The sequence below is a fragment of the Lithobates pipiens genome, unplaced genomic scaffold, assembly GCF_037356315.1.
Source record: "Lithobates pipiens isolate NorthernLeopardFrog02 unplaced genomic scaffold, aLitPip1_a1.2 Scaffold_1, whole genome shotgun sequence".
In the NCBI taxonomy this organism is placed as follows: Eukaryota; Metazoa; Chordata; class Amphibia; order Anura; family Ranidae; genus Lithobates; species Lithobates pipiens.
Window position 1 is genome coordinate 227,450,707 of NW_027507685.1, and position 12,761 is coordinate 227,463,467.

Consider the following 12,761-nt stretch of genomic DNA (forward strand, 5'->3'; position numbering starts at 1 on the left):
CCCATAGATGATTGGAAAGAAAATTGCTCAATTACCCCACCAGCACAGTCAGTGTTGATAGGAGAATACGGCGCTATCATGTTCTGGCAGCATGGGGGGGGGGGGGGGATTTGGAGGTGTTGGGAGGCTTCCCAGTCGACAGAACACAAATGATTACTGCTAGCGTCTATAGATGCCATCAGTAAACGCATGCCAAAAATACAGCAGGCTGGTTGTACCCAATTTGCTCAATGGATCGACTTGGGTATAGCCAGCCTGCCCATACATAGACAGAAATGTGATGCATGTATGCCTGGCTTAAGCCATGCCCTAATCAGCCTATGGGCTCAAGGGACCTTCACTATGTTTTTCTCGTTACATATTTCTATTAAATTGACCTCAGGGTTACTTATAAGAAAATACAAGCCCTGTTAAAAAGAGGCTATTTCCAGTGACTCGAGTCTTGAAATGCTTCTTTAGGTATTATCCACATTCTGAGTGTATAGAATACCTGCTCTTCCTGCCACATTCTATGGTTCCTCCCACCAGTTCATACATTACTACAGGGCATACAAGTCAATGAGAAAACCATTGCGTGTGGTTGGGTGCCTCTTCAATTAACAGGACTGGTTATTACAATAAATTTAAGTTTGAGCAAAAAAAATGTAATAAATACTTGGTAAATTTTTTCAATACATGCTAATTTCCCTTTGTTTTATCTCATCAAACACATTGCAACCAGAATCCACGAGTCAAAATCTATAAGTATTGTCTGTATGTGGCTGTGGAGAAGAGCATATGTATCAGGCCATCGTTTCTCAACCTTTTATCTGTCATGGCACCCTTTAACCACTTCAATACCAGGCGCTTTCACCCCCTTCCTGCCTAGGCCAATTTTCGCTGTCACACTTTGAATTACAATTGCAATGCTGTACTCAAAAAAAGTTGTATCTTTTTTAGAGACAGATAGCACTTTCTTTTGGTGGCATTTAATCACAACTGAGTTTTTTTTCTTTTTTGCCTTCACTGATGTGCTCTGATGAGACTGCACTAAGAGGGCATTGATAGGCGACACTTATGGGCACTGATGAGGCTGCACAAATATGCAGCACTGATGTGCACTGATAGGTGGCACTGATATTCATCACTGATAGGCGTCAATGGGCACTAATAGGTACAACTAATATTCACTGACAGGTGGCACTCATACACGGCACTAGTAGGCAGCACTGATGAGGAGGCACTGACAGGCATCACTTATGGGCACTGGTGGGAATCATTGGTGGACACTGGTGAGAATCATTGATGGGCACTGGTAAAAGGAATAGACAAATGCCAATAACTGACACTTCCAATTTACATTGTGATCAGCTGTGATTGAACCCAGCTGATCACGTGGTAAAGAGCCTACATCATAGGCTCTTTACCATGATCAGAGATGTGGTGAGACACACACCACCATCGATCGCTGTGCGCATGCGGGGGGAACACATGAGCAGCATGTTCTTAAGAACTTCATACAACGTCTAGTCAGAAACGATTAAACCACTGCCCGGTCATCATGTTGCTATAATCCAAATGGAATGTGGTTAAGAGCTGCCCTTCACGTTAGGATCTCCCCATAAGGCATTCACGTCAAAAAAATTGTGCCAGGCAAGCCTAAACTATTTTTAGTCCATTTAAGATAATGCAGCACTTTGCTGTAATAATAATAAAAATTTTAAAAAGCTCACAATCTAGGCCAGGGGTCTCCAAACTATGTTTTATCCGGCCCGCAACTCCTTCCGAGACTGCCTGCTTCAATTCCCCATACACTTAGTGGTACAGAGCAGAAGGCATGCGGGGCGATGAATGTGTGCCCCTCTCAAAGCGAATCCAATGAGGCAGAGGTAGGCGGAGCAGTTGGGCAGATTCCCATGCTCGCAGGGAGGAGGCGGGGCCTGTCAGGCAGCATGGTTGTGCGTGCATGAGTCAGGCTGGGGGGGTGGCGGCAGAGGAGGAGGTTGGACTGGGGAAGTGGTGGCAGAGGAGGAGGTTGGGCTGGGTGAGTGGCGGCAGAGCACGAGGTTGGGCTGGGGGAGTGGCGGCAGAGCACGAGGTTGGGCTGGGGGAGTGGCGGCAGAGGACGAGGATGGGCTGGGGGCATGGTGGCAGAGGACGAGGTTGGGATTGGAGAGTGGCAGCAGAGGACGAGGTTAGGCTGGGGGAGTGGTGGCAGAGGACAAGGTTGGGCTGGGGGAGTGGTGGCAGAGGACAAGGTTGGGCTGGCGAAGTGGCGGCAGAGGACGAGTTTGAAGTGGAGAAGGCTCCCGCTCTGTGCAGCTGCCACTGCCAGATTTGTATGGAAGTACTGTGCCTGCTCCAGTGACAGCTAACCCACCCTGGTGTGCTGCAGAGTCCTCCGCTGACATCATCTGGAGGAGGAGCCACAAGACTAGGAGGAACTGTGTGATGGTGGAGGGGTGTGTTAGGGGAGAGGTATGAGGAGGGGGGTGTGATCAGAGTGAAGAGATATGGGGGCGTGATCAGACTGGGTGTATCTGGGGTGGTGGTAATCAGGCTGGGGGGATGGTGTTATCAGATTAGGGAGTTATATGGGGGTGTTATCAGGGTGGTGGGCACAGAAGTGTGGAAAGGCTCTGACGGGGACACAGAAGTGTGTAAAGGCTCTAACAAGGACGCAGAAGTGTTGAAAGGCTCTGAGAAGGACACAGACATGCAGAAAGGCTCTGACGGGGACACAGAAGGGTGGAAAGGCTCTGACAGGGACACAGAAGTGTTGAAAAGCTCTGACGGGAACACAGAAGTGCCAAAAGGCTCTGACGGGGACACAGAAGTGCAGAAAGGCTCTGATAAGGACACAGAAGTGGTGAAAGGCTCTGACGGGGACACAGACATGTGTAAAGGCTCTGACGGGGACACAGGCATGCGGAAAGGCTCTGACGGGGACACAGACGTGCTGAAAGGATCTGACGAGATCATTTACATTTTTATTCAATTAATTATAAATACATTTTTTCGGTCTGCGAATATTTATAAAATCTACAATGTGGCCATCGGGCTAAAAAGTTTGGAGACCCCTGATCTAAGCCATCAAAGTGTTTTGCCACCAACCAGCTATACCTGCTTTAGCTCTTTTTTTAAGATATCTTTCATGTGGCTCCTTGCAGCTGCTACTTCTGCACGTCAAATCAAGCTTAGTACCATTCATTGGAAAAGAATGTGTCACTGCTAAAAAGATCTGAAAAAAGACTTTAGGAAACCCAAGTAAAAATTAATTGTACAAAAAAAAAATCTATTCCACAGCTAAATATGCACGGCAAAGATATGCTGTTATTGAGGCTCTCCAAAGAATTGTGGTGTTCTATAACACCATGTACAACATTAAAACATGTCCCAAGCCAGTAAATAAAACTTCCCTCCTAGGCAGAACCTTTTTTTTCAAGTTCTGTATAGAGTAGAGAAGGGATAATGGAAAATTTCTGTCAAATACTTACCGTCATTTTCCTTTCCTGATGGACTCCATGGCAGCCTACGTGTGGGTTAATTCCACCCCCTCATAGGACCCTTCTCCCATAAATCTTTGCTCTGGGCCAGAGGCCGTGTTCCATAATTTAGCCTACTCCAGCCACTGGGAGGTGTATTTGATAGAAATTTTCAATTTTCCTCAAAGACTCCATGGCAGCCTACATGTGGGAATTAACTAGTCATACACACCCGGGTGGGCAGAGTGCTGGACAAAAAAAAAAGGTTTAATTGTCACCATCAGACAAGATACATAAACCAAATTTAACAGAAGATAATGAAGCTGGCTCTACGCAGTAGTGCGCCATGAACGTGTTAATTAGACCACGAGGCCGCCTTGCAAATAACTTCTGGAGCCACATGACGTGAAGCCGCCCATGATGTAGACACACTTCTAGTTGAGTGAGCAGTCACCGCTTCTGGAGGCGCAAAGCTCTTAGCTTTGTAAGCCCACTAAATGCCCTGAACAATCCATGCTGCGATAGATCTGGAAAAGGCACGCATTCCCTTATTCTTCCCATGAAAAAGAACAAACAGGTGGTTAGTCTGACAGAACGAAGCTGTAGCTTCTAGATATTGACTCAGAGTGTTCCAGACATCTAGGGGATGAATACTGGAATCCTCAGAAGATTTGAACATTGCAAGAGCAATCTCCTGATTGTCATGAAACACAGATGACACTTTGGGGTTTGAACCCAACATAGGAATTAAGGCTGCCCAACCAGGAAAAAAAAAAAAAAAAAAGAGGTTAGAAATGGCTCCTTGCATCCCAGAGAGCTGATTTCAGAGACCCTCTTGGCTGATGTTATAGCCACCAGGAAGGCAACTTTTAGAGAGGATTCTTTAATAGAGGACTGATCTTCATGTTCCAACCCTCTACCTGGGAATAAATCCAGGACAAGGGGAAGATCCCATTTAGAGAATCTTGGCTTTTTCTGGAGGTCTGAGCCTCATTGCTCCTCTGAAAAACTGCTGAGTAAGAGGGTGTCTAGCCCAGGAAACGCCTGTAAAGGCAAAAATTGCAGACGCTTTGACCCGCAGCGAGCTGACTGACAAGAAGAGATCCGAGCCTCTTTGTAGGAAGCCCAGGATATCATTTATCTTTGGATTATTGCAAGACCCTGCATTGGAAGAGGTTTAGTCTGCAATTTTTTTCCAGATCCTCTGGTAGACCCAGTTGGTGCCTGCTCTTCTGGCATTCAATAACGTGGAGATAGCTCTACTTGGACAGCCTAGGGCCTCCAGCCTTCCCCTCTCAAGAACCAGACCTTCAGATGTAGATGGGCTGGGCATGGATGTAGAGCTGCCTCTTGTGATAGGAGATCTAGTCTGGAGGGTAGAGGAACTGGGTCCCGAAAGCTGAGTTGCATCAGCAGGGAAAATCATGGCCTGTTTGGCCAGTACGGGACTATTGCCACTATCTCTGCCTCCACTGGCTCTTCCCATCTCAAAGCTTCTTTGACAGCTTTGACCAGCTGTGGTACAAGGGCGAATTCAAAACCTGTACCAGGGTCATCTACCTCCACCTCACTGTCTGAGGCTTCAATTGAGGAACGGCTTGGCTGTGAAGGGACCGGAGCCTCGAGATCATCCCTAATAAAGACTGACATAGTGTCGCCATTGGTGGTTTTAAATTCCTCTCTGTGGTGCCTAGATTTAGAGGGAGATCTATGATGTCTGGAGCTTGAAGAGGAGTGATGACAGTGAGACCTAGGATGATCTTTGTCTTTGCGTGCCATACTTTGGTGTTAAGACCTAGAATCGCTGAGTGAAAAAGAAAGGGCTCCTGAATGAGTGAACCCAAGCATCACAGGCAGAAAAGAACAAAATCCTACCTGCAGCGCAAGGGTTGGCCACAGGGGGGGCAATGATAGATCCATGCCAAGTGTCAGGAACCATGAAACAGACAGAGACAGAAGTACAGTCAAATCACACTTGTTTATTAATAAAAATAAAAAGGTAAATAGGAAAAAACGTAGTCAAGCAAGCCAGAGTCCAGTAGCCAGATAGGGTAGTCAGCCAGTCCAGACGTCAGGGATCCAAGGAGAGCAACTGCAAACAGGATGGAAGCCAGGAGGGATGTAGCAAGCCAGTCTTGAAACAACAGCAGGAGATGGTTCCTAGTGATGTGACCAAATGTGAAGGCAAAGAAGAAATGAGCTGGAAGACTTTAAATAGGCAGGCCAGACGAGCATCATCAGGAACAGCTGGTAACTGTGGAGAGATAAGAGAGCTGGAAATTAGCCGACAGCTGAGCGGCCAGCCCAGAGGAGGAAGGGCTAAGCCAGCCCTGACAGCAAGGCAGCTTGAAACTGAAATTAACCATTAAAGTCTTATGAGAAACAGGAGTGACAACAGGCATGAGAGAACAATAACAAATAACATAACGAACATAGCCAGCAGCCAGCACCCAGCACCGAGGGAGCCTGCAGCAAGCAATTTACTTTGTAAACTGGAGACCAGTGCCTGGGGAAACTGCCGCATAAGCCCACAAGTCATCTCAAGGAATAGCTGCTTTGACAGCTATTTAAATCTGCCGCCTTTGATGATGTCACCGTCCCCAGCGTGCCTGTGCCAGAAAACGGCATACACATTTGGGCAAAACCACGCCTGAGTGAACTAAGCACTGAATCTTCGTTCACAGCTTGCAAATGCGCAGACAGGTCCCAGCGACTTCCTGATACGGCGAGCTGGAACGCAGCTGCGCTCCAGCCGCCATGGCCAATCACTGGAGCTTGATAGCAAATAAGGAGACACACAAAACACAGAGATACGGCTGCCATTTAAAACGAATATCTTTGTACATAACCACCACCACGGCACAATCTGGACCAGACCAGGGACTGGGGAGCTGTTCGCTCGACCCACCACCAGACCGGCGCGTTTTCAAGGCCTCGCACTAATAGCTGGGGCGTTTAGCCATATTGCTGCTTGCCTGCCAATGGCCAGGTTAGTAAGCTCTTCAAAGCATTGCATCATATGGCCCATGTCCACCTGCTAATAGCTAGGATTTCTGGACTTCAGGGAGGATCACCGCTAAACACCAACGTATCACCGTGCACACCGCCAGGCCTGGACTACAGAAAACTTTATAAAAAGGTAAGACTTCATCTTGGTCCTAGGAGGAGGAAAAAAAGGAGCACTGCCTCTGGCCCAGAGCAAAGATTTATTGGAGAAGAGGGGTCCTATGAGGTATAAGGGGGCGGGATTAGCCCACACGTAGGCTGCCATGGAGTCTGTCAGGAAAGATGGCATTTATTGGTGTTTGTTTCCTTGTTGGGGAGATTTAACCTCTCTATATACTGAGGGTCATTGGTACCATAACAGAAGATGAGTAAAAATCCACATTAGGGTTTGTTCTTGGAACAAGTACTAAATGGAAATCTTCTAATGGGACAATTGTCCGGGGAGACACCTGTCCAAGATGGGAATTCTCCACACAAATTTCTGCTGCATCTCAGGGATAAGAAGTAAAGGGAAATTTCTACAATGATACAAAGATGGCAAAATATAACCTGGAAGGGGTTTTAGCCTTTCCCTGCTCTATCCCAAATGTGACATTTTTTTGGCTATATGCATATATGCTTTAACCACTTCAATACCGGGCACTTAAACACCTTCCTGCCCAGACCAATTTTGAGCTTTCAGCGTTGTCGCACTTTGAGTGACAATTGTGCGGTCATGCTACACTGTACCCAAATGAAAATTTTTCTCATTTTTTTCCCACAAATAGAGCTTTCTTTTGGTGGTATTTGATCACCTCTGCGTTTTTTATTTTTTGCTGAACAAATAAAAAAATACCGAAAATTTTGAAAAAAAATGTTTTTTTTTGTTTCAGTTTCAAAACTTTGTAAATAAGTAAGTTTTCTCCTTCACTGATGGGCACTGATGGGGTTACACTGATGGGCAATGATAAGGCGGCACTGATGGGCAACGATGAGGTGGCACCAATGAAGTGGCACTGATGAGGTGGCCTTAATGGACACTGATATGTGGCACTGATAGGCGGCACTGATGGGTGGCACTGATGGGCGACACGGATGGGCACTGATAGGTGGCATAAATTGGCACTGATAGCTGGCATGGATTGGCATGGATGGGCGGCATGGATGAGCATTGATAGGTGGCACAGGTGGGCATGGGTAGGTGGCACAGATGGGCATGGGTAGGCGGCACAGATGGGCATGGGTGGGCGGCATGGATGGGCACTGAAAGGTGGCACGGATGGGCACTGATAGGCGGCACAGATGGGAACTGATAGGCGGCACAGATGGGAACTGATAGGCGGCATTGTATTATAATATACTGTACTAATGGATGCCAATCAGTGCCAAACAATAATGGATGCCAATCAGTGATGCCCATTGTGGGCACTGATTGGCATCCATTATGGGCACTGATTGGCATCCATTGTGGCACTGACTGGAATCCCTGGTGGTCTAGGGTGGCATACCTTGTCCTGGGCCTCCCTGGTGGTCTGGTGGCATCCCTGGGGGTCAAGTGTGGGCATCCTCAAGGGGGGGGGGGCTGCACAGATAATAGATCAGCACAGACCCCCCCGTCAGAGGAGCAGCCGATCAGCTCTCCTCTACTCCCGTCTGATAGACGCGAGTGAGGAAAAGCCAATCACCGGCTCTTCCTATTTACACTGTGATCAGCCGTGATTGGACACGGCTGATCACGTGGTAAAGAGTCTCCGTCGGAGACTCTTTACGGAGATCGTAGTTGCGGGGTGTCAGACTGAAACCACTTTGCCACCGTCATTTTGTTATAGGGTGGGCGGCAAGTGGTTAAAGTATATGTGGAGGTTATTGTTGCCCAAGAAAAGACACCCAAAGTTGGGGTTTGCAGAATTTTGAGCATGGTTTGTGAACTAGGGCCTGTTCAATCACCGCTAGCAGAGATTAACTGGATTTTAGTTTTATTTTGCCAAGACATACACAACCTATTTTGCAGTGTTAATCATGATTTTTTTCGGGCTCTTTATTTAACCACTTCCCGACCAGCGCACGACGATGTACGTCGACAGCATGGCACGGGCAGGCATATTGGCGTACATGTACGTCCAATATTCGTTGCCGCCGTGCCATCGGGAGCGCGCCGCCGGTGGCGCGCTCCCGCGCTGGTCGGGACCCCTGTGAGTCCGGTCGCGGGACCCGCGGACTCGATCGCCGCGGGCATCCCCGCGATCGTCTCACGTAGCGGCGGAATGGAGGAAATGCTGTATAAACAACATTTTCTCATTCTGCCTAGCAACTAGTGACGCTGATCTCTGCTCCATGTGATTGGAGCAGAGATCAGTGTACACTAAATGAAAGCCCAACCCCCCCACAGTTAGTAACACTCCCCTAGGAACACTTAACCCCTACACTGCCACCCACTGGTTAACCCTTTCACTGCCAGTGTCATTTACACAGGAATCACTGCATTTATATAGCAGTGATTACTGTATAAATGACAATGGTCCCAAAAATGTGTCAAAAATGTCCGATGGGTCCCCCACAATGTCGCAGTCACAATAAAAATCGCAGATCGCCGCCATTACTAGTAAAAAAAAAATAATAAAAAATTATTAATAAAAATGCTATAAAACTATCCCTATTTTGTAAACGCTATAACTTTTGCGCAAACCAATCAATAATCGCTTATTGCGATTTTTTTTACCAAAAATATGTAGAAGAATACGTATCGGCCTAAATTGAGGGAAAAAAATGTTTTTTTATATATTTTTGGGGGATATTTATTATAACAAAAAGTAAAAAATAATGCGTTTTTTTCAAAATTGTCGCTCTATTTTTGTTTATAGCGCAAAAAATAAAAACCGCAGGGGTGATTAAATACCACCAAAAGAAAGCTCTATTTGTGGGAAAAAAAGGACGTCAATTTTGTTTGGGAGCCACGTCGCACGACCGCGCAATTGTCAGTTAAAGCGACACAGTGCCGAATCGCAAAAAGTGGTCTGGTCTTTGACCAGCAAATTGGTCCGGTCTGAAAGTGGTTAACTGGTTTACCTTTACACATACATAAAAATCTGTCCAACTGAAGACATTTAAACATAAAATAATAAAAGTATTAAAATGCTAATGCCCTGTACGGAACGAGGTGACGTAAATCACGTACGACGGGACTATAAAGATGCCAGTAGCCAATAGCCTTTGTCTCGTAATTTATTCTGAGCATGCATGGCACTTTGTTCGTCGGAATTCTCTACACATGATCGGAAAAAGTCCGATCCGATTTTGTTGTCGTAAAATTTTAGATCCAGTTCTCAAATTTTTTCCATCGGAAATCCCAAAGGAAAAAGTCCGATAGAGCCCATACACGATCGGATTTTCCGACAACATAATCAGATCGGACTTTTTCTGCCGGAATTTCCAACCGTGTGTACAGGGCATTATTGTTTTAGTTTTTGTATTATTGAATATTTTTAAAAAAAGTATCAGATAAAATTCTTTCTCACGCAAAAAGACACAAAGAGGTGTGTGTTTTTTTTAGGACCATGCAAGAGCCATATAGTGTGTAGACTTTGCATACCAACATCCATCCCGTAAAATAAGTTAAAGTAAAAAAAGAAATCTAGTTTTGGACAAAATGGTGAGGTGTTAGAACCTCTGTCAGTATTTTATTGCTGTCTCTCTTTATATTTGTCAAAAGGATCATTGTCTTGAGCTGTCACTATAACAGGAAGAGGGGGAAATCTTCCAATGGGGACACTTGTTCTGGTGATGACTGTCTAAGAACTTACTTTGGAGAGATTTCCTCTTACTTTCCTCTTGGGTCTACAGGACAGAGAGTGATTAGAAATATCCGGGACACAAATGATAAAAACTCCTTCCCTGCTCCAAAAAAAAAAAAAAAAACATTAATTTAAATCACCTCAAGTTCAATAAAAATAAAATTATTATTTTTTCTTTTTAGGAATCTAGTGGTGACAGCGGTTTTCCATCTAAGGAATCAAATGCCTCAAGCTCTGAGACTCTGCAGACTGATGAGGTAATTTATGGTCCTCTTTCTGCCATAGAGAAGCAGTAGTACTGGTAGAAAATAAAGGTGTAGAAACGTATATTTCATGCTACATCAGATATGCTGTATATTTTATAGTTGGCAGAACTGTAAAATATTCAGGAGGGAAACTTCAAAGAGCTTTATTAAAAAATGCAGCACATGTAGCATGCTACCCCCTGGAGGTGTAGCCAAAAGTGGGTGTGAATTCACAGCTTAAGCCACCCATAGATGGTTCGAATCTTGGCTGGTTCAGCAGAGACTGGCCATGATTCGAACCATCTATAGCAGGGGTCTCAAACTGGCGGCCCTCCAGCTGTTGCGAAACTACAAGTTCTATCATGACTCTGCCTATGGGAGTCATGCTTGTAACTGTCAACCTTGCCATGCCTCATGGGACTTGTAGTTTCACAAAGCTGAAGGGCTAGCAGTTTGAGACCCCTGATCTATAGGCAGGCTGATTATACCCAAGTCAATGGAAGGTAAATTGGGTATCTGGTGCTCCAGGAGGCAATGCCCTTAGTTTGTAATAATGTACATTTGATTAGTCAGTCTTTAGGTAAAACCAAAGTTGAACCATGGTAAGGGGGTGATTTAAAAAGAGGCAGCCATCCTCAGAGTATGTCCAGAAACTCTGCAAAACATAAAAAAGAAACAAATAGAGGGGGGGGGGTGTCTCCTCTCTAATTCTTCATACACATGAACGGACATTCCAACAACAAAATTCATGGATCTTTTCTGACGGATGTTGCATCAAACTTGTCTTGCATATACACGGTCACACGAATCTTGTTGGAAATTCCGAACGTCAAGAATGCAGTGACGTACGACAAGCTGAGAAAATTCAATAGTCGGTACGGCTATTCTTCTTGATTCCGAGCATGCGTGGAACTTTGTGCCTCGGAATTGTGTACACACAATCGGAATTTACAAGAATGGGTTTTGTTTTCTGAAAATCCAGATTGGAATTTCCAACAACAAGCTTCCATCGAACATTTCCCGTTGGAAAATATAACCGTGTGTACGTGGCATAAATGTAGTATTAAAGCAGTAACGTTTATTGCACAAGATTAAAAACACTTACAAGATATAAATGGGAGTCATTCTCATCATAAGTATTTAGTCCTGGAAGTTCTACTGTGTCCCACAGGCTCCTCGGACGATCCGGGTAGCTAAGAAAGGTTCTGGTGTGATGTGCTGAATCGCTGTACATTCAGGAAAACCAGAAAGTAGTCAGCTCCATGCTGTTCATCTTGAACCGGTAGAGGAAATGTCACCAGTAGGGGGCGGGAGGAAGGGGTCAGGACTGTCTCTGTGGAATAAAAGGTTATGCGCTCTGATCTCACAGCTCCTTCTACTAGCTTATGGAGTAGAAGTCAAATGGGCATCCCATCCCACCCACCCATTACCCTTAATAAAACAAAAAAACAAAGTCACAAACTGTTCTCTGACTCAAGTGTGCCTGTGAAGATTTGGTGTGCCTGGCTGTACAGGGTGGGGGGATCCCAGTTTACTTGCGGCTCCTTAGGGGGTGAGCTACACGAACAATGGACTGAGAGGAGAAGAGAGCAGAGTGACAGATATACTGTATGAGCTCATCTGTGTGCTGCTTCTCCTTTACTCCACAGTCTAGAGAAGGAACAAGACTGAGTTGGCTAGTGTCCCTGGAGACAATGTCTATAGTATAGCAGGACTGTCCATTGGCAATTGCCAACAATTTTTGGCTATTTTAAAAAGATAATTATACCTGTCTGTATTGTATACTTTTACACAGATGACTTCGGCCAAAGTTAATTTCATTAGGTCCTGATTTGCTTACGGACCGCCCCCCGTCGTTATACATACCGTTGTTATGGTAGCAGCTATCTACCATAACTCTTGTACCCTCTTCAAGAGCCGGCGGTCCAAATTCAGATAAAGGTAGTCTCTGCGGCTAGATCACTTTTATCGGCAGCGGGAGAGGGCCCCCACCTGCGGCTCTCTGCCACCCTCCACCACTTACCGGAGCAGTCGCCAGCAGTGGAGGAGATCGGATGTTGTCCCTGGCTGGGTATGGAGACGAGCGAGGGGAAGATGGACCCCCAATCTCCATATCATTGCGGGTCTTTTTGACCCCAGATCTCATATTTAAGAGGACCTGTCATACTTTTTTGTATTACAGGGAATGTTTACATTCCTTGTAATAGAAATAAAAGTGACCCAAAATATATATATATTTTTTAAAACAGTGTCAAAATAAAAAAAAGTTAAATAAA

The 12,761-nt window shown here is 45.5% G+C and overlaps 1 protein-coding gene across 4 annotated transcripts in view; it reads left to right on the forward strand.

Moving 5' to 3' along the window:
• The window catches only part of LOC143983957 (major histocompatibility complex class I-related protein 1-like), a 56,383-nt gene that overhangs the window by 43,152 nt on the left and 470 nt on the right, over window positions 1-12,761 (forward strand). For all 4 annotated transcript variants that reach the window (XM_077484163.1, XM_077484146.1, XM_077484153.1 and 1 more), the window contains one exon: window positions 10,423-10,497. In XM_077484163.1, the coding sequence (XP_077340289.1) occupies window positions 10,423-10,497 (75 nt within the window). The remainder of the gene's footprint in view (window positions 1-10,422; window positions 10,498-12,761) is intronic.